At 44.3% G+C, this 27,635-nt stretch overlaps 1 protein-coding gene across 6 annotated transcripts in view; it reads right to left on the bottom strand.

The window, feature by feature from the left end:
* LOX (lysyl oxidase) overlaps nucleotides 1-27,635 on the bottom strand; it is a 165,881-nt gene that overhangs the window by 35,764 nt on the left and 102,482 nt on the right. For 4 of the 6 annotated variants that reach the window (XM_068247027.1, XM_068247010.1, XM_068247007.1 and 1 more), the window contains 2 exons: nucleotides 20,822-20,959; nucleotides 4,558-4,714 (listed from right to left, as the gene is read on the bottom strand). In XM_068247027.1, the coding sequence (XP_068103128.1) occupies nucleotides 4,558-4,714; nucleotides 20,822-20,959 (295 nt within the window). Of the gene's footprint in view, nucleotides 1-3,738; nucleotides 3,929-4,557; nucleotides 4,715-20,821; nucleotides 20,960-27,290; nucleotides 27,384-27,635 lie in introns of those variants that run through there. The other 2 variants (XM_068247041.1, XM_068247019.1) reach the window with 2 other exon arrangements.

Here is a 27,635-nt window from a genome sequence, read left to right as displayed (position 1 = left end):
CGCATCACAGGGGCTCCCTCCATACCCGTACGCATGACGCTGCGCAGTAGGCAGCCTCATACGTACGTATATGGAGGGAGCCCCGTGTGATGCGGACATTTGGCCGCGTCTGCCGGCCGACTCGCGGCAATGACGGGACCCGGTACCGGCGGATCCAGGCAGCAGAGGACGGCGGCGTGGGAGCGATCCGTGCGTATGGGGCTGGAGGAAGCCCCAGGTATGTATAAAAGCTTCCCCCCAACCTCTCTGGTTCCCTTTAAAAGCCACAAAAAATTGGTGAGCCAAGGAGAATTACAGGAGGATTAGAGGATGTGTTTTTGGTTGTGCATGGAAGTTCCCGATCAGGTCCACTACAGCTGTTTCACACTGGTTGTTAGTTGCTGCATGGATCACAATCACCTGAAACAGTAGGCTATAACTGCCACACAGGCCTCAATTCACGGAGCTTCATCAAACACTTTATCAAACGTTTGATAATTTACCTCATGGGTAAAATCTAATTTTGAATTCACTAAGGTGTTATATATTTATTGAACATTTTATCAGTAAAACATTCAATAAATTTATAAAACCTTAGTGAATTCAAAATTAGATTTTACCCATGAGGTAAATTATCAAACGTTTGATAAAGTGTTTGATAAAGCTCCGTGAATTGAGGCCACAGCTTCTTTTTATACCACTGATGTGTTTAACATTTTTAGGTTGAGCAGATCCAAGATTTAACACATCTAATAAAAAGAATACCTCTGCACTTGCATTTGTGTTCAGATTCCAGGTAACATCATACAATATAATCATAAAGAAACACTATTGATTAACATTTTTTTTTTCAATTGAGATAGGAAATATTTGGGAAGTGCTCCTAAGTACTGGTGTACACATTTGAATCCTTATCTCTTTGTTTACTGTTATCTAATTCCTTTCACGCTATTCTGAGGGCAGTCTGCTCTAATCTGATGGCAGAATGAACCATGAGGGGAGGGGGAAATTCCCTCACACTTCCTCTGTTAACTCTGTGGGCTTGATTTACAAAAGCGTGCTAACAGTTAGCACGCTGGTGAAAAGCCCCTTATCACGCCTAAACTCAGTTCAGGCGTGATAAGTTTAAGCGTGATAACTATAGCACCAACTGGGTTAGCACCGCAGTGCACAGCTGATCAAAAGTTTTGCACCAGCAAAGTCTGGTGCGCGCGAAACGTCGCATAGAGTTTAATGGCGCTACTTTGCGCGTGATTTAAACTTATCTAAACTTATCACGCCTAAACTGAGTTTAGGCGTGATAAGGGGCTTTTCACCAGCGTGGTGCAATGGTTATCACGCCTAAAGTCTTTTAGGCGTGATAACTGGGTTATCACTGCTTTGTGAATCGAGCCCTGTGTGTGAGAGAGAGAAAGCTCTGCCTGTCTCTGACTGAACTCTCTGCAGAGAGCAGAGGACATGTATCTTATGTGCAACATAAACATTTGTAATTGTGTGTGTGAAACATAACACCTGACAGGCTTTTGTTTTCACATAACTCTGCTTCAATATTACACTGTTCTTAGCATGTCAGACTGCAGTGATACATACCTTTGCAAATGAGACATTCCAAACGTAGCTAAAATCTACACACCATGAATTAAAGCTTTTGCCTCTGATATTTAACATGAAAAGTAGGAAAATGTTTACACAGCTACTTAGACGATATTTGTACATTGTCATTTTAGAACACTTGGTTTGATAGTGTTCCTTTAAAGACTCATTATTTAAAGGTGTGACTCAGGGCTGGTGCACACTAAAGCTTTTTAACCAATAGAATTTTTAAAAGCTCTTTTACAAAATCACATCACTCCAGTGTGAACACTCACATAGGATAACATTAGCAAGAGCTTTTAAAATCACAAAGCACTTAGAAAAGCTCTTGTAGTGTGAACCAGCCCACAGATGAAGTTGGTTTCAGAACTTTGCTGGTTTCATGCATCTGTTCACCTGCTCAGCAGAACCGAGAGGCGGCTGGGAAAGTGCACTGAAATATTAGCAGCTACCATATCCTTCCGCTTTTTTATCTACATCTTGCTTTACATCAATAACTGAGCACTATGGGTAAATCCTACTTATAGCTGTGCATTTTCTAATGCTGACATTCAAAAGAGGCCGAAAAAAAGTAAAAAAAAATAAAATAAAAAATAAAAAGAATTAGCTAGAGGAAATGATAAACTAGGGCCTCAAAGGAAAGCAATTGAAAAAAGGCCTGTTCATTTGCTGTGAGACACGTTTCATGGTAATGTGAGACTGTACAGCTTAGGAGAAAGTGGGGCACGCATGCTTCCCTGAAGACGTGGTGGATGCTGTTACAGAAAAGGGATTTTAAAAATTCTTGGCACAGAGCTTGAATAGAAAATGGCTTCTGATCAAATGAAGTCCTCGCATAGGAAAATGTGCATATTACATGAGGCCAAGTAACTCTTACTTGCTATAAAACCTGTTGTTCTACTTGCAGAACACTCCATTCTTCTCCCTGGATGAAGCCTTTTCTTGTCAATCTGATATTAACAGCCTGTGGAATATTAAACACCATAGCATTCTACACAAAGATCTCTGGCTGTGACCCTTCAAGTTCAGAGGTGGTATGTAATGGTTTGTAATAGCAAAGAACAGGCTATTGTCTGAAAACAATTTCTCCATTACAGAAGTGAATGGCGGACTTCCAGCATAAGAAATAAACTGATCCAGAATATTAGCAATAGATTACAAGGATTTAGTACGACATTCATGGCTGGGTGTCTAAGATGTAGTTCCTAATCCATAACTCTAATGGTGGCCACTAATGATCCAATCTTACCACATCTATGTAGTAGAAGGGTAAACTGAGTGAATAGGTTGAATAGATACTTTAGGCAGTCCCTTTTGTTACATAGAAATGGTAAGATTGGACAATAAAGATTGGATCATTAGTGGGCACCTTAAGACATATCTGTAATACGATAGGTGTTGTGTCTGTATTTCTCTTGTGTTGTTAGTGCCCTAGACTGGTAATACTTCACACCCCTGCCTCTGGTCTGAACTTGTGCCAGCTAACTCCATTTTTTATATGGTATGCCCCATTCTATCTCAGGTATGATTTTTAGTTCAATCGATATTCGCTCGTGTCTGACTTTTTGTGACCACATGGACCACAGCACGCCAGGCCCCTCTAACCTGTACTGCCTCTTGAAGCTTGTCCCAATATACCAAATATTCTATTATCTCCCTCAGTAACCTAAGCCTCACACTAACTATCCCCTACCCATGCCGAACACTGACCTCCTTTCTACCTACATCTTATATTAAGCAACCCACCTACTTACACCTAACCCTAACTAGTATGACTCCATGAAGCTCAGCTATGGTATAGCCAAGCAGAAACAGAAACCATGTATCATTAAGGTTGGCACCCGCTGTAGCCGAAGCACTCAAAGTGTGAGCCCCCAGTGTTCCCCTACATTATAGCCAATTCTGGTTGCCATTGGAGAATGATCCCCAACACTAGAGCTGAATGGTGCTTGGCTATACTATAACCAAGTGCCAATTACTGATCCCCCATTCCCCGCCACTAAGGCCAAATGGCACTCAGCTATTCCTCAAGAATCGCCGGCTGTCGGAAAAACCATGTAGTGGGTACAGGCTTTTACTCCTTCCTATGGTAGAAGACATGCCAAACAATCAACATCTCTTTATTCCTGTGCTGTACAACTTCTCTTGTCTTGCTGATTCCTTCACTTCGTACTACTTATAGAGTTCTGGTCAGGGCTGGATTTCTGGAAAGGCCACAAAGGCATTGGACTTCTGCTGTCCAATGGAGCAGCTGGCAATGGAAGAGGGGTCACTGCAAATGGAAGAGGAGGCTGCAAATGGAAAAGAGAGGCTGCAAATGGGGTGCATGGAAGAGAGAAGCTACTTCCCAGGGTATCTGCAAATGGAAGAGATATACATGGATGTTACACATGGAAGAGGAAGCTGCACATAGAATGGAAGGGCAGCTGCTGCACTTGGAAGGGGCGCAACAAGAACGTTGACCTAAGGGGAGAAAAAATATAAATCCAGCCTCGGTTCTGGTAACCATCAGCTTCTATTACCACATAACCTAGATTGGTCTTCTGGGTCATCAGCTGACCTTTGGTAACTTTAAGTTTAAAGTGGACCTGAACTCTTGCACAGGACAGAAGGAAAACATAGAGAAATTTACCCTGTATGTATTTAGAGAGTTTAGCCTGTGTAATTCCCCCTCATTTGTGTCTCATCACACGTTGAACTTTGATCTCTCCCCTGTGTCACATGACTGCCACAGCAGAGATGGCAGATAAGCTCATTTGAAAGCACTCTGAGGTTAACAATATGTGTGCTTCCACGAATCAGGAAGTAGAAACAGTGCAGATTTATTTTAGGATTTGCATCAGCTGTAACAAAGAAGTGTTTTTTGTTTAAAGGTTATTATGCTGTTGTGTATCTTTTAGAGCAGAGAGGAGTTCTGAGTTCAGGTCCGCTTTAAGGAACAGAAATGTAAACCAAAAACAAGAATGTATTGTGTTAATATCTCACCTGTGTGTGAGCGGTACATGCATATCTTCTATAGTATCCATAATCGCAAGAAGTGTCCTCTAGACAAAAGCTTGCTTTGTGTCCTTCAGCAACTCTTCTCTGTGAGCTTGCATCAAGCAGTTCATAGTGACTGAACTCATCCATGCTGTGGTAGTGCCTGTCAACATATATAGTGTGTTTAGAATGTTACAGAGCTCCAGGCAATGCGTAATTCAACTCAAAGATTGTCTGTTCAAAAAGTCTAAGGTAGCTTGAACTGGACATATTTTTTCTGTTCTAAAATATGTGATCATGCCTACAGCACAAATTCTACTATTCTAATTATTTTGGGAGGATCCTAGGCATTTTCTAAGTACAGGCAATTCATTTATAGCAGCCAGCAGTCTAGTTCATTGACACTATTATGCAGACGTTGATTAGGTGCCTGTCCAAAACACATAGACAGTAGGCAACCAACATCAGCAACAGCATTGTATGTTAATGACAAATAGCATGCCTAAATAGATATTCTTTTAAGGATAACGTTGTACATAAGGGCAGGGCCGGGCCGAGGCATAGGCTGGAGAGGCTCCAGCCTCAGGGCGCAGTGTAGGAGGGGGCACACAATTCATTCAGCTGTCATTCCTAATTGTGTTTGAAGCAGAAATAAATAAGAAAAGGGGATACATAGAAGTGACTGCAAGCCAGATAACTAGATATTAAGGTGTTGGGGAGGTTGTGGGCCCTGTGGCCCTCTTAGTCTAATAGCAATCAGTGTGTGACAGCTGAGGTGGTAGGGATGGAGGGGCGCACTTTGGTGTCTCAGCCTTGGGTGCTGGAGGACCTTGTCCCTGCTCTGCATAAGGGAACAAACAAGCAAACCCTATGAGATCACCAGTGTTTGTATGTTCTCCTTGTGTTTGCGTGGGTTTCCTCCTGGGACTCAGGTTTCCTTCCACATTCAGAAAACATACTAGTAAGCTAATTTGTTCCCCTGTACCCCTGTACATTTTGCTAGGGACACAAGACTATGACCGTGGTAGGAAAATTTGATTGTGAGTCCCTTTGTGGGACAGTTAGTAACACAAATTGTTAAATGTATTCTGGAAAGCGCTGCAGAAAATGTTAGAATTATACAAATGCCTACTAAAATAGTAATAATAATACAAAACTGACCAGGGGCGTCTCTAGCCATTTTGTCACTCTAGGCGAGAAAGCCTGTGGCGCCCCCCGTGTGGTGCCCCCCTGCTGAAAATAATCGTAACGCAGCAAAGTTTCACCATAAGATAAAAGTAATGCGGCAATCTTTCCCCAGAAAATAACCATAACGCAGCAATGATTCACCATAAAATAATTATAATGCAGCAATGATTTACCATAAAATAATCGTAATGTGGCCAGCGTTTACCAGGAAATGATTGCAATGTGGCCAGCGTTCCCCAGGAATTAATCGTAATGTGGCCAGTGTTCCCCAGGAAATAATCGTAATGCGGCCAGCGTTCCTCAGGAATTAATCGTAATGTGGCCAGCGTTCACCAGGAAATAATCGTAATGTGGCCAGCGTTCCCCAGGAAGTAATCGTAATGTGGCCAGCGTTCCCCAGGAAATAATCGTAATGTGGCCAGCGGTCCCCAGGAAATAATCGTAATGCGGCCAGCGTTCCCCAGGAAATGATTGCAATGTGGCCAGCGTTCCCCAGGAAATAATCGTAATGTGGCCAGCGTTCCCCAGGAAGTAATCGTAATGTGGCCAGCGTTCCCCAGGAAATAATCGTAATGTGGCCAGCGGTCCCCAGGAAATAATCGTAATGCGGCCAGCGTTCCCCAGGAATTAATCGTAATGTGGCCAGTGTTCCCCAGGAAATAATCGTAATGCGGCCAGCGTTCCCCAGGAAATGATTGCAATGTGGCCAGCGTTCACCAGGAAATAATCGTAATGCGGCCAGCGTTCACCAGGAAATAATCGTAATGTGGCCAGCGTTCACCAGGAAATAATCGTAATGCGGCCAGCGTTCACCAGGAAATAATCATAATGCGGCCAGCGTTCACCAGGAAATAATCGTAATGTGGCCAGCGTTCACCAGGAAATAATCGTAATGCGGCCAGTGTTCACCAGCAGATAATCGTAATGCGGCCAGCGTTCACCAGGAAATAATCATAATGCGGCCAACGTTCACCAGCAGATAATCGTAATGCGGCCAGCGTTCACCAGGAAATAATCGTAATGCGGCCAGCGTTCACCAGGAAATAATCGTAATGCGGCCAGCGTTCACCAGGAAATAATCGTAATTCGGCTAGCGTTCACCAGGAAATAATCGTAATGCGGCCAGCGTTCACCAGGAAATAATCGTAATGCGGCCAGCGTTCACCAGGAGATAATCGTAATGCGGCCAGCGTTCACCAGGAAATAATCGTAATGCGGCCAGCGTTCACCAGGAAATAATCGTAATGTGGCCAGCGTTCCCCAGGAAATAATCGTAATGTGGCCAGCGGTCACCAGAAAATAATCGTAATGTGGCCAGCGTTCACCAGGAAATAATCGTAATGTGGCAGCGTTCCCCAGGAAATAATCGTAATGCGGCCAGCGTTCACCAGGAAATAATCGTAATGTGGCCAGCGTTCCCCAGGAAATAATCGTAATGCGGCCAGCGTTCTCCAGGAAATAATCGTAATGTGGCCAGCGGTCACCAGAAAATTATGCTAATGTGAGCAGCATTTACTTACCTGCAGAAGACTCCTGTAGCCAGCCGGCGGTGGCACTGGTCCCTGGTGCGTCACACTGTGCCTTCAAGCACGTGTGACAGGCGGAGGGCGGAGTTAGGGGCGGCGCCGCACGTATAGAAGAACTGGCGTGCGGCCGCTCGCTCTGCTCAGAGAGGGAGAGGGGGCGGACCAGTAGGCGGCACCAGGCACAGGCTGAGCTGCCTGTCACAGCCGGCTGCTCGCTCTGAACGGAGAGGAAGGGGGCGGACCAGTAGGCGGCACCAGGCACAGGCTAAGCTGCCTGTCACAGCCGGCGCCGACCTGATAGTGGAAAAAAAATTTAATAAACACACGCACAGCGCGGCGAAGGAGCGCCCACTTCCACCCACGGCGCTCTAGGCCAAAATTTAGAGTTGCCTAATGACAGAGACGGCTCTGAAACTGACAATGTGGGCTGTCTAATCCTAACATCAGATTAACTAACAACCTCAGCCAGAATAACCAACAAATGTGATTGAGCCTGACCGTTTAACTCATTCAGTAGCTAGTATTAAAGAACACCTGCCTTGAGAGAAACATGAACGAAGGCAGATTAAACAACCTACACCAGGCTGCTATCCCTACAGCTGCAACCATACAGTATCTGTATTGGGAGCTTTGGATAATGTGGACATGTCAGAACACATCATAATTATAAGTTCTTTATTCATAGACAGAATATTAGTTCTGGAAAAGTGATAACTCTCAGATGACTGGGTCAAACAGTGGAAGGCCTCTCTGACGTTAGAAAAACTAGGCTATGCTCATAGAGATTAAAAAAAATAAAAAATAACGAAAAAGTAGGGAGCAATTGACTCTTGGATGCCAATTATGTAGATCCTGAGCTTGGGATAAACAGGGTGAATGGAGGCTGCCATGCATGTTTCTTCTACAATGCTAGTTGCTTGGCTGTATTGTTGATCTGTTGGCCATACAATCCAACTCAACAGGAAGTAGAATGCAGATGAGATGTTTTCACATTCTTGATATGCATAAGCATACTTGTACCAGCTATCCTACATATAAAGCCAAAGGATCACAATGGACAACTAGCATTTTCACCAGAAGTACAGCAATAGGCATCGTCCATGTTTATTCTATGACAAATGTGCTTTTAGTATTGTACAGTAATAAAGTCCTATAGTCAACCTCTGTTCGACCTGAGCACTGTGGACTCTACTGGTAATTTTAGCCACAGATTACACCACTGACTATAAATATGTAGACTTTTTCTTTAACCATCAATCAATCCCAAACCTTCAATGTATTTGTGAGCCACTGTGCTGGAAAAAATGAATTGGAATGAAGATCTAAAATACAGCCTTGCTCAGGCAAATGTGGAAAGCAAATGCAACCGGTCATTATTTTACTGGAAGTATGTAGATGTGAAGCAACAAATATTTGAACATAGCGAAGACATGATCTCAAAAGAGGAAAAAGAATTGTACTGCCACTAGATTTTCACATTGCCTGAACAAAACCAGATGTTCCCAAGATCAGCATTTCCATAATTTCCTGTTCTTAACCTGTTATGATAGCGGAATGAAACAGAATTTCTGCAAGCCTGAGTGACTAGACTTGATAAAAGTAGACCCTTAAAGGCAACCTAAACAAAGAGGTATATGAAGGCTGCCATATTAAGCCATAATTGGAAGATTTTTGTCAGAAACATCTGATCTACATGCAGGGTCTATGGCTAAAAGTATTAGAGGCAGAGGATCAGCAGGACTGCCAGGTAACTGGTATTGTGTAAAAGAAAATAAATATGGTAGCTTCCTGGGATGGAAATACCCAGCCCCCCCCCCCCACACACACACACACACGGTAAACTTCGGTCAAGTTTTTGATTGTTGTAAGAGAGGCTTATGTATTGCTAGAGACTTCATAGAGTGGATTTACACAAAAAAATGTAAACATGTAAATGTAAAATGAACATTCTATATCATTTTTGCCTTTTCTTTAAAAAAAAACATTTTAAGCATTCAGTCAGCAAAAAGTGAGTACTACAAATAAAGCAAGAAAAGTGATATTGTCAGGCATAGACTCACCCCTCCGGCGGCTGGCAGTGTGGACGCCGCTCTCGGCTCTGACGTCACCGGATCCCCGAACTTCCGGCCCGCGTCAGCTGGCAGCGCCGGCGGTCGTTCCAGCCGCATGTCCTCATCTCAGGGCAGGGCAACGCGCTCACGCACGGAGCGTCAGACCCTTTATGCCCTAAGGAGGAGGCTGCCTTGATCCGCCCTGCTGAGGCACTCCCCGCCCCTTGCTGACCTCATCAGGGGGGTGGGGGTTCCTGGACTGACAGTCTGCATTTAAGCAGCAGACTGCCAGTTCTCCTTGTCCGCTGTAGCGATCACACTCTGTGCTAGCTCTCGGATCCACAGTATACTTATATATTGGTTACGCCAATATATAAGTACTGGAAGAAATATACCATTGTATTTACCTGTGCCTTTGATCTTTTGCCTGTTCTCGACTCTGAGTTTGTCTAATCCTTTTGTACTGTTGCCTATCTGATTACCCGTTGCCTACCTTGCTGTGCCCTCGTTCACTCTCTTGCCTACCGTCTCTGTACCTCGTATCTCTGATCTCTGTTGCCGAACCCCGGCTAGCCCTCAAGACTCTGCCTCTGCCTCCTGATTCTGTGCCTCGTATTTCTGATTACCTGTTGCCGACCCCTGCTTGTCGACTATCCCCGCCAGCGGGCCCTTGCCGCTGGACAATAGTCTGTGCTCTGTGGGCCCTCGCCACAGAGCAATACGCTATTTACTGTTTGCACCAATCGTTACACTCCATTTTGGGTGGACAGAGGTTAGCATATATATCGGATTATCGGTGAGACTGCAGATCACTTATAATCAGGTATATCTGTATTTCTGGCGATACTGCAGATCTCCGGAGATCAGTCACTCTCTGTCCTCACTAGTTGTTACGGAACGTGACAGTACAGCGGACCAATTAACATGGAAGCCCTGGTCCAGCAGGTTAATACTCTGATGACGGTTGTTGCTCAATTGGATCAGACCATTAAAGACCAACAGGTCCAGCTCAACCGATTAACAGAGATTGTGCAAAACTTGCAGGCGCCAGGTGTTCCCGCTCCTATAGCACCTGTCGAACCTAAGATGCCGTTGCCCATACCGTTTTCAGGGGAACGTGCTGATTTCCGAAACTTTCGAGATCGCTGTCAGTCATATTTTTTGATGCGTCCCATTTCATCTGGTTCTGAATTACAAAAGGTCACGCTTATAAAGACCCTCCTACAGGGCAACTCACAGACCTGGGCCTATAGCTTACCCTTAGGTCATGAGGCCCTTACCTCTGTTGAGAAGTTTTTCGAAGCCATGGCGGTGGTATATGACGACCCAGATATTGCTGCCACGGCTGAAATGAAATTGAAAAGACTCAGACAGGGTCAGAACTCTGTTGAGACTTATGCTGCGGAGTTCCGCAAGTGGTCGTTCTCCACCAGGTGGGAGGCACAGTCTCTTCTAGATAGGTTTTTGACTGGGTTGGCTGACTCCGTATCTGAGTTGATGTTAAGTCATCCCGAACCCAGAACCCTGGATGAGGCCATAAGTCTTGCTATTAAGATCGATCGCAGGGTACGTTTTCACAAGTCATCTAGACAGCGACCCATTATGCGACTCCAGCCTCCCATGAGTCTTCCCAGTTCTCCTCCCTCTGACGAGCCCATGCAACTGGGTCACTCCAAACTATCGGAGACAGAAAAGTTAAGAAGGAGAAAAGAGGGTCTATGTCTTTATTGTGGGGAGAAAGGTCATATCGCGTCTGTTTGTTCCAGGAAGGCGGAAAACTTCTCCGCCTAGGGTTAGTCGGAGGTACTACCCTGGGCGAGAATTCTGTACCTCCCAGAGATAAGGTCGTATTACCCATTTCCATCTCCTGGAATAAACAAGACTATTTACTGCAGGCTTTTATTGACACAGGCGCTGCAGCCAATTTTATGGATTCTAATCTGGCTCTAAAGATGGGCATACCAGTCATTCCTTTAGAGAAGCATATCATAGTCACGGCCATTGACGATTCACCATTGCAGGATAGTTTGCCTGTCTCTGTCACACCTGAATTAACTTGTAATGTGGGGGTTCTACACTGTGAGAAGTTACGATTCTATCTCATTAGAATGCCATCCTGTCCTATTATTTTGGGCTTGCCATGGCTACGTCTGCATTCCCCACAGATTGATTGGGCCTCTGGGCAATTACTATCCTGGTCACCCTACTGTCAGGAGCATTGTATTTCCCAAATCCCGCTCCGTTCTACTCATTTAGTTCTTCAGGGCCTCCCTCAGCCTTATGTATCTTATGCCGATGTGTTTTGTCCACGGTCTGCTGATTCCCTGCCACCTCACAGACCGTATGACTGCCCGATTGAACTCAGACCTGGAACCATGCCTCCCAGGGGTCACCTTTATAATCTCACTGGTCCCGAGAAAGTGGCCATGAGAGAATACATCCGGGAGAACTTGGAAAAGGGGTTCATTCGACCCTCTAGGTCACCCGCTGGGGCAGGGTTTTTTTTTGTGAAAAAAAAAGATGGTGGGTTACGTCCTTGTATTGACTACAGAGCTCTCAACGCAATCACGATTAAGAATCGTTACCCGCTTCCCCTGATCGACGATCTTTTTAATCAGGTCACCGGTGCCCAGATATTTACTAAGTTGGATCTTAGGGGAGCCTACAATTTGGTCAGAATTAGACAGGGGGACGAATGGAAGACGGCGTTCAACACTCAGGACGGGCATTACGAATATACGGTCATGCCTTTTGGCCTGTGTAATGCCCCCGCTGTCTTCCAGGAGTTGGTTAATGACATTTTCAGGGACGTTGTGGGGAGGTTTGTGGTCGTTTATTTAGATGACATTCTGATTTTTTCTCATGATATCAAGGAACATCGGTCACAGGTTCAGTATGTTTTGCTCAAATTACGTGAGAATTCATTATATGCCAAATTGGAAAAATGTTTGTTTGAGGTCACTGAGGTACCATTCTTAGGTTATATAATTTCTAGTTCCGGGTTATCAATGGATAACAGCAAGGTCACGGCTGTATTGAACTGGCCTCAACCGGTTGGGCTGAAGGCCTTACAACGGTTTTTGGGCTTTTCTAATTATTACAGAAAATTCATAAGAGGGTATGCCGCTTTGATAGCCCCTCTTACTGATATGACAAGAAAAGGGGCTAACACCGTCAATTGGTCTTCCGAGGCCATCTCCGCCTTTCAAAGCCTTAAGACAGCCTTCTGTTCCGCCCCCATTCTGCATCACGTCGATTCTTCCAGGCCGTTTATCGTGGAAGTAGACGCATCTGAGATTGGGGTTGGGGCAGTCTTATCACAATACACCGGGTCACAGGGAAGACTCCATCCTTGCGCTTTTTTTTCGAAAAAATTTTCTGAGGCAGAAAAAAATTATGATATCGGGAACAGGGAATTGCTTGCTGTGAAATTGGCTTTTGAGGAGTGGCGACACTGGCTTGAGGGGGCAGAACATGTGATCACAGTATATACGGATCATAAGAATTTAGAGTATCTGAAGGGGGCTAAGAGGTTAAATCCTAGACAGGCACGGTGGTCTTTATTTTTTTCCAGGTTTGATTTCATTATCACGTTTAAACCGGGAAGCAAAAATGTCAAAGCAGATGCTCTTTCCCGATGCTTTGACATAGAATCGGTATTGCCCTCTGAACCAGATCCAATTTTATCGGAGAAAGTGGTGTTGGCTTGTATAGACTCAAGGGAGGATCTGGCCTCTGTTCTTCTTCCTCATCAATCAGACAGTCCGGCAGGAAAACCTCCTGATCTGATGTTTGTTCCTTTACAGTTTAGGTTACAAGTGTTACAGCTGTTTCATTCATCCAAACTGGCAGGTCATCCTGGAGTAGCCAGAACCAGAGAATTGTTATCTAGAAGTGTCTGGTGGCCCAATTGGAGGAGGGATGTCGAGGAGTTTGTTGTCTCTTGTACAGTATGCTCACGGAGCAAACCCTCACATATATCTCCAGTAGGTACCCTCCAACCCCTACCCATACCCTCCGAGCCCTGGACTCACATATCCATGGATTTCGTAGGGGAATTACCTTCTTCAGATGGTAATACGGTGATTTGGGTTATTGTCGATCGATTTTCTAAAATGGCTCATTTTGTGCCATTGAAAAAATTTCCTTCTGCCAAGGAACTGGCAGATCTGTTTGTGATCCACATCCTTCGCCTTCATGGGGTCCCGGAGAATATAGTGTCTGACAGGGGGGTACAGTTTGTCTCGGAATTTTGGAAGGAATTTTGCAGAGTACTAGGAATCACGCTCTCATTTTCGTCTGGTTATCACCCTCAGACCAATGGTCAGACAGAGAGGGTGAACCAGTCACTGGAACAGTATCTCCGGTGTTATGTGGCAGACAATCAGACGGAATGGGTTCAATACTTACCATACTCCGAATTTGCCCACAACAATCTTCGGAGCTCTTCCTCAGGGTTTTCACCTTTTCAGATTGTTAATGGGAGATCTCCTAGGTTTTCCCCCCTTCCTGTCAGTTCCTCTTCTTTTCCTGCCCTGGAGACCTGGCAGGAGACGTTAAGATCTCGCTGGAGGGAGGTGAATGCCAATTTAAAGAAAACAGTTTCCCTCCAGAAACTACAGGCTGACCGAAAGCGTTCACCCGAGTGGGAGTTCTCTCCCGGGGATCTTGTCTGGATCTCCACTCGACATATCGCTTTGCGGCAGCCATCAGCTAAACTTGGGCCTAAATTCGTAGGTCCATATCCGGTAGCTAAAAGAATCAATAAAGTATCTTATCAGATAACGTTACCCCAATCTATGCGTGGGGTAAGAACATTTCATGTGTCTTTATTGAAACCCGCGGTGCATGTGGACTCTGGTCCTCCTCCTGTTATTGTAGACGGTGAGCCTGAGTATGAGGTCGAGAGAATACTAGACTCTCGATTTGTTAGGAACTCTCTCCAGTATCTGGTTCATTGGAGAGGATACGGTCCTGAGGAGAGATCCTGGGTACCAGCACATCATTTCCATGCACAAGAACTCATACAGGAATTTCACGATTCCCATCCTGATAAACCTTCATTGGCGCGTTCGGAGACCACGCCTCAGGGGAGGGGTAATGTCAGGCATAGACTCACCCCTCCGGCGGCTGGCAGTGTGGACGCCGCTCTCGGCTCTGACGTCACCGGATCCCCGAACTTCCGGCCCGCGTCAGCTGGCAGCGCCGGCGGTCGTTCCAGCCGCATGTCCTCATCTCAGGGCAGAGCAACGCGCTCACGCACGGAGCGTCAGACCCTTTATGCCCTAAGGAGGAGGCTGCCTTGATCCGCCCTGCTGAGGCACTCCCCGCCCCTTGCTGACCTCATCAGGGGGGTGGGGGTTCCTGGACTGACAGTCTGCATTTAAGCAGCAGACTGCCAGTTCTCCTTGTCCGCTGTAGCGATCACACTCTGTGCTAGCTCTCGGATCCACAGTATACTTATATATTGGTTACGCCAATATATAAGTACTGGAAGAAATATACCATTGTATTTACCTGTGCCTTTGATCTTTTGCCTGTTCTCGACTCTGAGTTTGTCTAATCCTTTTGTACTGTTGCCTATCTGATTACCCGTTGCCTACCTTGCTGTGCCCTCGTTCACTCTCTTGCCTACCGTCTCTGTACCTCGTATCTCTGATCTCTGTTGCCGAACCCCGGCTAGCCCTCAAGACTCTGCCTCTGCCTCCTGATTCTGTGCCTCGTATTTCTGATTACCTGTTGCCGACCCCTGCTTGTCGACTATCCCCGCCAGCGGGCCCTTGCCGCTGGACAATAGTCTGTGCTCTGTGGGCCCTCGCCACAGAGCAATACGCTATTTACTGTTTGCACCAATCGTTACACTCCATTTTGGGTAGACAGAGGTTAGCATATATATCGGATTATCGGTGAGACTGCAGATCACTTATAATCAGGTATATCTGTATTTCTGGCGATACTGCAGATCTCCGGAGATCAGTCACTCTCTGTCCTCACTAGTTGTTACGGAACGTGACAGATATCAATGTTAAGGTAATTAGACACAACGGAACTGTTTTTTTTACTTTCTTTGCTTTGGACGTGCTTAATAATTGTTTTATAGATAATGTAGGAAATAGATAAGGGGAGATATTTCATGAGATAAGTTGTGAGAATCCATCCACTCGCAGGTCCTGCTTAGCGATGCAGATGTGTTCTTAGCACATTGGAGAAAGGAGAAAGGAAGGAAGACAGGAGCTGACTTGCTGTCATTTGGCTCTCAGCCAAACAATGAGATACAAGTCCAGTGATTCCATAGTCTGTAGGCAGTTCAGTGGAAATTCTACTTCTCAAGAAGAAAGGAAATCCTGTCTGGGTTAGATCTGTGCATTGTAATGATTTTAGCAAGCTTAGAGGAAGAAGCTTGTACATTAATAAGGGCAAAAGAGCCCCTAATGTGTAGCTCTGTGATAGAGCTGCAGTAACTTACCTGCTCACCTGTAAATCCTTAGAGGTCTAAAACTCCACCCCCCTCCGTCACCAAGACTGCTTTATATCCAAAGTGTTCTGAAATGTTGTGGCAACACCCACCTGCATTGCCACGGCCCACCACCAGCTTGGCAGCTGCCTATTAGGCAATGGCTGCCAAGCTGGGGGTGGGGCTGAGGCAAAACAGGTGGGGGTGGCCACGGGGTTTGGAACACTTTAGAAAAAGAAAACAGCAGTGGCAAAGTTTTAGACCCAAAATGATTTACAGGCAAGCACATGAGTTATTGCTGCTGACACCCGCCAATCCTTGCAGCTCTGACGCAAAGCTTCACATTAAAGCTTATTATAGGTACAAGCTTGGTACTCTTAAAGGTTATCTGTAGTGAAAAAGGAAAATTACAAAGTAGGGCTAGTGCTACTACATGGAGGTGGTACAATTGGCCACTCATTGGCAAATCATAATTTAAAGTGTGTATTTGGCTTAAGGCTTGTGGCCTTGCTGTCGAGGTCATATCACCAGCTAAAGGTAACCTCTCTAATTACCTCACCCAGCCTAGTCCAAGGCCTGCTGGCAAGGCAGGTGAAAACATTTTTTAGAAAGTGACACTAGGCAGATATATTTTCCAGTGGCTACAAAACTCTTCTCCTACCAATCCAATAGAGCAGCAGGAAAACAGTGCTGTGTAAAGCCCAGTTCCAAGAGGGACATCAAATAAAATATGTTGTTTAACATTTAGATGGGTTACTGCCTTTATCTAGATTTGATTGCTGTCCCTCATTTCCTGTTATTTGGACTCCCATTCCTGGAACAGGAAGTAAGAGGAAGTCTCTTCAATGGGGTCAGGGTAGCACTAAAATATAAGAGGTTCTAACCTATCTCACACTATCCTAACCTACAGTTATTTTCTAATTCTACAGAATAAAAGTTAGCACACATATCCCAGTGTGAGGCTGGCAAAAAGGGCGAGGCTCGGTTCACATTAGCGGTGAGCGAAACGGGAACGGGATGTATACTGTACAAACGGACCGGTATACGAACAGATCCAATGTTAAACCAATCTATTCACATCCATCTGCTTGTACGGATCTGTTGTCTGTTCCACTCAACGGACAAAAAAATTGCAGCAGGACCTAATTTCCTGGACCGTTGTGCCCAGTGGACCGGAAACGGAAAGTTTTGCAGCTACATAGGAACAAATAGAAAACAGATAGTTTACCGCACTTTTTACCTGATCCGTATGGCCAGTTCCGTGAAAAAATGCATATGTGAACTGGGCCTAAGGCCCTGAACACACTGGATGCGTTTGCGCTGCTATTTAAATTTGCATGCAATTTTTAATCGCAAAGCCTTCATGAAAATAAACAATTACATTGCACCACTGTGTACAGTGCCTTGCGATTTGCTTTATTTTCTTGAATAAAAACCTCAATGCAGCCAATGTGTACAGGGCCTACGAAGGGCAGCATCATCTTTATTACATGTACGCATCCCAGTCGTCTATGGATGTGCATATAAACCTGGATATGTTCTGTATAGCTAGCATTATGAATGAAGCCAGGTAACTAGTAAAACTAGGCAGCAATGAAACTGTTCATATTCTGTAAAAAACAGGTATTTATTAATATTCCTGCTGTGTCTTACACTCTACAGCCTAACTTGTAAACTGAACAGTCAGCAAGAATTACTGTAATGGTTTCATAAAAAAATCATTATCTATGTGTTAAAGTAAATTTACACAGGGAACACACAGCCTGCCTAAGGCTTACAAAAAAAAAAGTAATAGTAAACTTCAGCTTTTATCATCTTCCAGGAGGAAGTGTTTGACAAGTTTCACCCATCAAAGCGTCTTTAATCAGCATGAATCATTTTTATGATTGAGAAGCCTCGCCATAGGAAACTAGTCCGATTAATCCTCTAAGTCAACTTTTACTACAAGCAAGATCTAGAGTTCATCTGCAGCTCTGACAAGCATCAATTGTGCTCATTACGTGACTGGGAACTGCAGTAGACAAGGGAGATCGTAAAAAATGACATTTGATTGAGTGCTTTGCATTTCTCGGTTGACATTATCTACCTTTAGACTTTTTTCCCCTTGTAGCACTGACAGTAAGCAGCTGGACTGAATCCTTTTATACTCTGGATAACCATGAAGCTGAAGCTATTAGACTATAGGTGCCCATTAATGATCATTTTGATTGAACAATTTTCTATGTAATAAGGGACTAACTATAACATCCATTCATACACAGAAAGTATCCAACCAAAGTATATTCACTATGCTTACCATTTTACTACACAGATTTAGTACAATCAAGACGGTATCGTTGATGGGCACTTTAAAGCTACTTTCAGACTATGCACGTTGCATTGCGCACCCTGAAACCAAAACTGCAATGCAACGGTGTGGAAAAGTCACATCATGCACAATGTGCGATGCTGACGCATACAGTACAGCACACAGTCCATGGAATCTGCAGCACCACACAACTTAGGGCTGGGAACCACTACAAAGTGCTATTGCATTCACTAGCGATATATGGTAGCGCTTTGCAAGTGATTTTAGAAGTGATTTTCCTGCTCCTACACAATACATTGGAGTGCCAACGTTGCCATAATGCTGCATATCCTGCGATTGGGATTTCTCTAATCGCAATTGCTACAGTGGGATCTGCTCCACCAACTTACATTGGCAAAGCGTTTTGGGAAATCAGTAGCGATTGAAAGCGATCCCAAAATGCTGCCCAAAATGCTCTAGTGCATACATGTCAAAATCCGGCCCACGGGCCAAATTTGGCCCTCAGAGCCATTAAATTTGGCCCTCAAGTGGTTTCCCCACTTTGCTTTATATATGGCCCACTCTAGACCACCAGGGAAGCTAGATTGGAGATGAAGCCCTAGGATACCAGGAAAGCCAGGGAAGCCATATGGGGAGGTGGAGGCGAAGCACTAAACACCAGGGAACTGTATAGGAGAGGGTGGGGGTCTCTAGATACCAGGGAACTGTGTAGGGGATGGAGTACCACTAGACACCAGAGAACTTAATAAGGGAGGAAGGTGGCCAGTAGACATTGAGAATGGCCTGCGACTAGGTCCCAGTGTACAATTTCGGCCCACTTTGTATTTGAGTTTGACACCCACGCTTTAGTGGGTCCCAGCTCTTAGACTATATTCACGCAATATTTGTCGCAACATGACAGTGATCAAAAGTAGCACTGCATGTTTGGGATGTGATACATACAGTGCAGCATACAGTTTATAGACTTAGAATCGCGAGTGTCGCCTGGTAAGCGCTGCATGCACTGCATTTTCCCAAGGGAATGTGTTGCTCTGCAAAAATACCATTGTCAAAGTGCCATTAAAAAATAATTGCAATGTGTTTCGCTGCAATTATATTGTCCATTGCACTGCAACGCAATGGACATACTGCGAAAGGAGTGTTAAGCACAGATGTGAACATACCATTAAAATTTTTTGCAGGCAACCTCACCTATGTACAAGTGGGGTAATTAGTGTCTCAGCCAGGGCCGGGCCGAGGCATAGGCTGGAGAGGCTCCAGCCTCAGGGCGCAGTGTAGGAGGGGGCGCAGAATTCATTCAGCTGTCATTCCTAATTGTGTTTGAAGCAGAAAGAAATAAGAAAAGGGAATACATGGCAGTGACTGCAAGCCAGATAACTAGATATTAAGGTGTTGGGGAGGTTGTGGGCCCTGTGGCGCCTCTTAGTCTAATAGCAATCAGTGTGTGACGGCTGGGTGGGAGGGATGGAGGAGCGCACTTTGGTGTCTTAGCCTTGGGTGCTGGAGGACCTTGTCCCGGCTCTGGTCTCAGCTACATGGAATCCACCTAGCTGAGACACTAATTACCCCACCTGTGCATAGGTGAGGCTGCCTGCAAAACGTGCACCAATGAGGAGTCACGAGGACAGGTTTGAGAAACACTGTACTATACTATATACTAGGGCAGCACGGTTTGCGTACTGGTTAGTGTTCTCGTCTTGCAGTGCTGGGTCCCTGGTTCGTATCCCAGCCAGGTCAACATCTGCAAGGAATTTGTATGTTCTCTCCGTGTCTGCATGGGTTTCCTCCGGCATCCCGGTTTCCTCCCAAATCTCAAAAACATACAGATAAGTTAATTGGCTTCCCCCTAAATTGGCCCTAGACTATGATACTTGCACTACATGATACATACATACACATATGACTATGGTATGGACTAAATTGTGAACCCCCTCTGAGGGACATTTAGGGCTTGATTCACAAAGCGGTGCTAACTGTTAGTACGCCTGTGAAAACCCCCTTAGCACGTCTAAACGAGCTTTTCACGTGCAAAGCTTTACGCACGCACTGCACAGAGCGCAGGGCGCTCCGCGCGAAGTGCCCATTAAAGCCTATGGGACTTAGCGCGCGCATAGGACTTTGCGTGCGCAAAACTTTGTGCACGGTACTTAGCGCGCGATCTGATTCAGCGCGCGACCCTGGTTTGCACGTCTAAAGACTTTAGACGTCCCAAGTAGGTTAGCACCGCTTTGTGAATCAAGCCCTTCGTGACAACACAATATACTCTGTACAGTGCTGCGTAATATATAAATACTAATAATAAATAAATATACTATTCATTCCTGTGTGCACAATTAATTGCACAATGAATAGATATATACTCAATATGATGCAACTAAATTTCACAATCAAGGTAGAATATTGCTCAATCAGCTAAACTATGCAGGCAAAACACTCATTAAAATCTATGCCAAACAACTGAAATCGCATAGTTTTGTGATTTTTAAAAAAATCACACCTTTATCTCTTTCCTAAGGGGCAGGAAGCTTTGTTACCTCTGCTGTCTCTGAGCCTGAGCTGCAGAATGGCAAGGAGGCTGCCGGGGATCATATGATAAGATGATGACCTCCTGCCCAACATAGCTGAGAACCCTCATGAATTAGCAGTAGGTTGATTTATTGTACGTGTTTGGAAATACATGCTGTGTAATATATGTGCCTGGCTCTCATTAATTGAGACATGATATAAACGAGACAGAACTTACTGATGGCAGCTGTGCCATTCCCAGGAATAGCGGGGTCGGCTGGGAAGGAAATCAGCGGTACCTTGGTTCTTTACTCTCTGAGGAAAGCGGAGGAGCATTCTCTGGTCATAATCTCTGACATCACTGCGGTAGGCGGAGCTGCATCAATGCAAACACAAAAATTATGAATAAGTACCATCAAAATCGAATCACCTCTTTTACTATGGAAGTTACAGACTACCCAGCAAGCTCATGGTGAACCAGAACTCCTAGGAGTGTGTAAGGGGTTACAAAGGAAGGCTTGTTTTGCTCTACTATGGAAATTGTTGTACAACTTGAAGACTGAGGTTGCTGACCATTTAAAAAAAAAAGTATTTGGCTCATTCCTCTGAAAGGTAAAGATCCATGATTCAGTGTGGCTCATAGTACAGTCATTAGGAAACACTTCTGTGTTACGATCTGTGATTAATATCTGTACTGGTCATTATGCATTGGAAATGGTTATAAATACTTCATCAAAATCAGAACAACCATACATATCCTCCACCACATAGTCTGGCACTGGATACCATGGAAAACATGGCAGGTACGTCAGGCTGCACATAGATAGTGAATGAAGACTGCAGTATTAAAGCACAATTACAGTTTTGTATGACTTATGACTATATATTTTCAGTCCATATATAGCTATTGTACCTGCTCTTGTTCCAGAATAAAGTGCAAAAGTTATTTTAAACAGAAGATAAAAAATGATATAATCGGAGAAAAATTATCAGAAAAAGTGAATTGGTTTGAGCCCAGTAAGTCTTATTTTAGACCAAAGAACAATCTCCCTAAAGCTAAGAGAGCTCAGGTCACCGCTTTCTACTGGCTCTGTGACTAAAATATGAAAGTAATTATATTAGCCCTTTTAAAGAGGAACTCTAGTGAAAATAATGTAGTAAAAAAAGTGCTTCATTTTTTACCATAATTATGTATAAATGATTTAGTCAGTGTTTGCTCATTGTAAAATCTTTCCTCTCCCCGATTTACATTCTGACATTTATTACATGGTGACATTTTTACTGTGGGCAGGTTATGTAGCTGCTGCTAGCTGTTTTGGCTGTTAGAGACAGCTGTAAGCAGCTATTCCCTGTCTGTGAACATTGTTACATTGTGGCAGTTTGCCCAGAGTACCGCGGTACTCAGAGCTTCTTGTGGGAGGGGTTTCAGCACAAAATCAGTCACACAGCGCCCCCTGATGGTCTGTTTGTGAAAATCATTATATTTCTCATGTAAAAGAGGGGGTATCAGCTACTGATTGGGATAAAGTTCAATTCTAGGTTGGAGTTTCTCTTTAAGAACTTAAAAGAGTTTAGTGAAAACCAGGTAGTTTGGTCCACTTAGGAGTGACGCATCAGCCATTTACACTGCGATGCGTACCTACCAGGAAGGAGGTTGGGGAGCAGTGTGAGGATGCTGAGCAGACAACTTCTGCCTGCCCAGCAACTTACTCTTTCCCGGCATTGTGAGTACTGTATTTTTTGGACTATAAGACTCACTTTTTCTCCCCCAAAAGTGGGGAAAAAAGTCTCTGCGTCTTATAGTCCAAATGCAGGGAGTTCCTGACTTGTGAACGCCTGCCAATAAGAACCTCCAACCTGAGGCAATATCGGGGACTCCCTTTACTGCGCCCATGCAGAGGACGACACGGGGGACGAACAGAGGACACAGGGGGAGACAAAAGGGACAGAGGCGGACACATGGGGGACACAGGAGGACACATGGGGGACAGAGGAGGACACTGGGAGACACAAGAGGTACAAGGGGGCATGAGGTACAAAGAGGGCATAATCCACAAGATGCCCCTTCAGCATGGATGCATTTTTTTCCCCTGGTTTTGGTCCTCTAAACCTAGTTGTGTCTTATGGTCAGGAGCATCTGATAGTCTGACAAATACGGTACTTATTTTTATGCTTTTTTTGGAGGGGGGGGGGAGAGTTTTATTTTAAAATTATCTTTCATCCCAAGCAGTTTATGAATGTTACCCCTTTAACAAGTTTGCAGCTCATTTAGGCAGAATTAAAATCTACATAAACCCAGGCCCTCTATTGCAACTGATATTGGTAGGTTTAGGACAATTTCAGGCTTCTTTTACACTGCAAATCGCAATTCCGATTTACAATTCGCGATTTTCACAGTATGCTAGCAACACATGAAGAAAATTGCCAATAAAAATGCAGTATGCAGGACTTTTTAAATCTCATTAAAAATCAGAATCGCACTTAAAGAGGAACTTCAGTGAAAATAATGTAATAAAAAAAAGTGTTTAATTTTTATAATAATTATGTATAAATGATTTAGTCAGTGTTTGCTCATTGCAAAATCTTTCCTCAACCTGATTTACATTCTGAAATTTATCACATGGTGACATTTTTACTGCTGGCAAGTGATGTCACTGGAAGAAGATGTTGCTTGCTTTTTTGGCAGTTGGAAACAGCTGTTATTTACCACAATGCAACAAGGCTCCCACAGTGTGATGTCAGTACCTCAGAGCTGTAAGGCGCTGACATCACACTGTGGGAGGGGTTTCACCACAAAATCAGCCATACGGAGCCCACTGATGATCCGTTTGAGAAAAGGAATAGATTTCTCATGGGAAAGGGGATATCAGCTACTGTTGGGGATGAAGTTAAATTCTTGGTTACAGGTTCTCTTTAACATTGCAGCACAAACACTTTCATTCCAGTGCAGGAGACTTGGGCCCAGCAGTGAGTAACTTCAGCCGAATTATTTCATTCCCTACCATCCATGGCGGCCTGGAGGGGGAATAGTATTTAACGTCGATAGGAATTTGTGCAGGAGCAGGATAAGCCATACACCGGCTGTATCCTGCGCCCAAGTATCCTGCGGCGATTCCTCTCGTACGCTTGCAGTAAAATCGGAATCACATGTAGTGTAAAAGAGCCCTTACATATACCGTTTGAACATCTCAATCTCCTATAGGGAAATATTTATCTTTTTTAATATAAAGTCTCTCTCTTAGTATTTTTTTAAGTGGGATATTAATGGCAGCTTCCATATTATGTCCCTTCAGGAGGAAGATCATTACATCACATAAAAGAGATAATAGCTGCTGAGATGGATACTGTTCTTTTCCATGCAATAAAGGCATTCTTAATGTATTTTATTAATTTTGCTTTAGGCAGTGTAAAGTATTAAACCAAGACCTTCTCAAATTGTGTGACTGTCACAGCAACAAGTGACAACTTATCTACCGTTACCGTAGTAGAATGAAACAATATATCAAGCTCACCATCAGGGATGGTCAGAAAATTTCAGCAAAATGACAATTTCCAAATTTCCAATCGGAAATGTGTTTACTGTGATGGACATCGGTATGCAGTAATTAGAATGCGGAAATCGGAATTCCATGGAAATACCGCATTACCGCTACTCAGAGAATTCAGAAATGTTCAGTGGAAATAGGATTACTGTGGTAATTTTAAGCCAATCACAAGAGTTCAAAAACATTGGGCCAATCAGAGGATGCAGACGTTTACCACGGTTGCCAACCGGAAATGCGGTTTTCTGCATAGTAGCGTACAACTGCAAAAAATAGTCGATGCCGCAATTTATTATTATTTTTTTTTTTACAATTACAGTAACTAACTTAATTGACCAAAAAAATAACATTCTTCAGAAATATGCGGATATTGAAAAATGTGATTTCCGTGGAAATCCACCCACCTCTGACTAGCCCCTCCTTTGCAGGCCACCCCTGATGATCCCAACCTTTCAAATCTTTCAACGCTCACTCAAAACTCTTTTCCGACAAGCATATCCTCTAACTTAGGCTATTCCCCATTTGACCTCTCGCCAAGTTTTACCCCTTACTAGATAACCTAAACACGCACTGCCTGCATCAGGCCCGGATTTACGTCACAGGAGCCTATAGCACAGATGTCCTGACACCCTACTCTCCCCCCTCCATGAACCTACAAACACCCACCGAACCGCACTGCAAGTGTGCTGGCTGGCTGGCCCGGCTTTCACCTCCCCACTACTTCCCCTGCCCAGCATAGGTAGCCACAGGTGCCCCTTAGTATTAGGTAGCAATAAGTTGTCTCAGTATTAAGTAGCTTGAGGTGTCCCCAAGTATTAGGTAGCTAGAGATGCCCCCGGCTGAAGGGAGATTTCGTCAGTTGAATGCAGACTGAATGCCAGTTGAGTAACCTCTCATTTTTATGCTCTGCTTTGGACTCTGTATAGGGAAGGAAGGAGGGAGGCACTGGGGGAAGGGAGTGAAAGGCCTATTCATCATCAGGCGCCTGTAGGAATGTGCCTACAGTGCCTTATGGTAAATCCGACCCTGTCCTGTATGTATACTGCACACTTCCCCACCTCTTGTTTCCCCCCATTCCCTTTGGGCTTGTTCACACTGCAGGCGTTTTCTGCTTTTTTTTCGGCCGCCTGCGGTTTTTCAAAACACCCCCTGACCGCGTGTCCAATGAATGTCTATGAGAAGGTTCATATCGGTGCGGTGCGGCTAGGAAAGCGGTGCGTGTTCCATTTTCGGGGCGATTCCGCCTCAATGGAAGGTATAGGAAAATCGGCGAATGCGTACAAAAACCGGCATTAAGGCAATTGTGTTCCCGTTGTTAAGAATAAATACATTGTATTTATTATTTTCCGGGTCAAAGAGTTCACTTCCTGACCTGCATCAGGGAGTGAATTACAAAACCGCTCGGAAAAAAACGCTTAGAAAACAGCTAACCACAAAAACAAATCTCCCACCCAAGCTCCATGAATCCTAAAAATAAGACTCCTAAAAAAAACCCCATCGCGGACGGACACGCGAACGGAACGCAATATGAACAAGGCCTTAGACTGTAAGCTCGCAAGGGCAGGTCTCTCTCCCCCTTTTGTGTCTTGGAATTTGTTATCCATGTCATAGCTTGCACTCTGTTATACATGTTATTCATCATGTTACATGATCAGTCGTTGTATTTTGTACCAGTGTCCATATTTGATGTATATCATTGTATCACTATGTACTCCTTGTTGTTTTCCCACTTTGTACAGTGCCACGGAATATGTTGGTGCTTTATAGATCAATAACAATGATGTCATCACTTGGCTTCTGCATTAATACTGTGGAAAGGCAGTAATCAGGTCGGAGGGAGAAAAATAGTTGAGTCTGGATTCTGATCTGACTATAGGAGCTCACAGGGGCTCAATAGAGCCACACATGTAATGGTAGTAAGTACTGCAGATATGGAATGAGTGACCCACTAAAGGGTCTCTTTAAAATGAATCTATCATGAGAAAGTATGGTTGCTGTCATTGATGGATGCCATGATCCTGTTCTTACAATTTCCCAAGTCACTGTGAGGCCTCGTTCACATCATTTAGCGCAGATGGCTGTGCGATCGAAACGCAACGTGTCCGATCGCACGCCATCTGCGCTACTATGCGCTGCGCCACAGTTCCCATTCATTACAGTGAATGGGATCTGCGCTGCGATTCCCCAAAATGCATGAAGCACGTGATAGCACAATCGCGCTGCCTAGCAGCGCATATGATGGGAATGGTAGAAGGGCTGTCTATGCCCTTCTACCGTTCTTGCGCGTTGCACACTATACGCGCTGCCAAAATGCGCACGACAGCGTGTATAGTCTAAACGAGGCCTAAGTGAATCAGTTTCACATTTTTATCTTTGAATGGTTCACTTTAAAGTTAACCTGAGGTGAGAGTGATAGAGGCCGCCATATTTGTTTCCTTTCAAACAATAGCAGTTGCCTGGCAGCCCTGCTGATATCTTTCGCTGCAGTAGTAGCTGAATAACACCAGGAACAAGCATGCAGCTAATCTTGTCAGTTCTGACATTATTGTCAGAAACACCTGATCTGCACATGCTTCTTCAGGGTCTATGGCAGAGGATCAACAGGGCAGCCAGGCAACTGGTCTTCTTGCTTAAAAGGAAATAAATATGGCAGCCTCCATATAACTCTCACCTCAGGTTCACTTTAAATAAAAAAGTTGAGGCATGTAGAGGAACAAAACACTTTTGCTGGATATATTTTTAAACAACAATTACATTGCTACAGTATTCGTCATGCACAGATACATATTAACAAAGGGATTGCATTTGAATTGAAATTTTGAGAGCAGTGCAATGAAATGGTGATAATCGCCTGAATGTATCGTTAGAGCAATTTATTTCTTTGCTCGACAACGGAAAACAATGTTGTATTGTTCAGCCTGTCTCCTCTCCCGGATACAACGCAAAGCAATCCAGATTTGTATGCCCAGTTCATACATTCGAAAAAACAGTGATTATACATGTCACTATACACAGAATTACAATTAAGTCTGGACTGGTTTATCAGCTGCTGCACATTCCTGCTGAAGATGCAGCCAAGAAAAATGTGGTTATGTAATTATTTTTCAGACATAGCGTAGCTGGGTTAGTAAGAATTTCATATGAATGAAATGTGTTGCAGATTACCTCTTCTGCTGTGTAGCTACGTGAATGGATGGTCATCATTAGGCCAGCAGCAGGTCCCCCTTATGGAAAAACTCTATGGAACGTTAACACACAGATGGATTGTAGGCATCCTCTAGACTCACGGAGCATACAGTCTGTTCTATGCACTAGCACTGCCAGGTCTGTGGGGAACAGTATTACTAACATTGCTTGGATTCCTTCCTGTACATTCCTTCAGGGAAAGTCTAACTGCAAACCAGATCTCAGTCTGCCTTATCGTGGCCGGACCCAGTTTATTTATGGCATCTTACACTCATTTGTCATGGTTTCCCAGTAATGTAGGATTTATTCCCATGGGGGCCTACA

The sequence above is a fragment of the Hyperolius riggenbachi genome, chromosome 1 (assembly GCF_040937935.1).
Source record: "Hyperolius riggenbachi isolate aHypRig1 chromosome 1, aHypRig1.pri, whole genome shotgun sequence".
Lineage (NCBI taxonomy): Eukaryota > Metazoa > Chordata > Amphibia > Anura > Hyperoliidae > Hyperolius > Hyperolius riggenbachi.
Note: the sequence above shows the minus strand (reverse complement) of the source record. Positions and strands in the feature narration are given on the sequence as shown.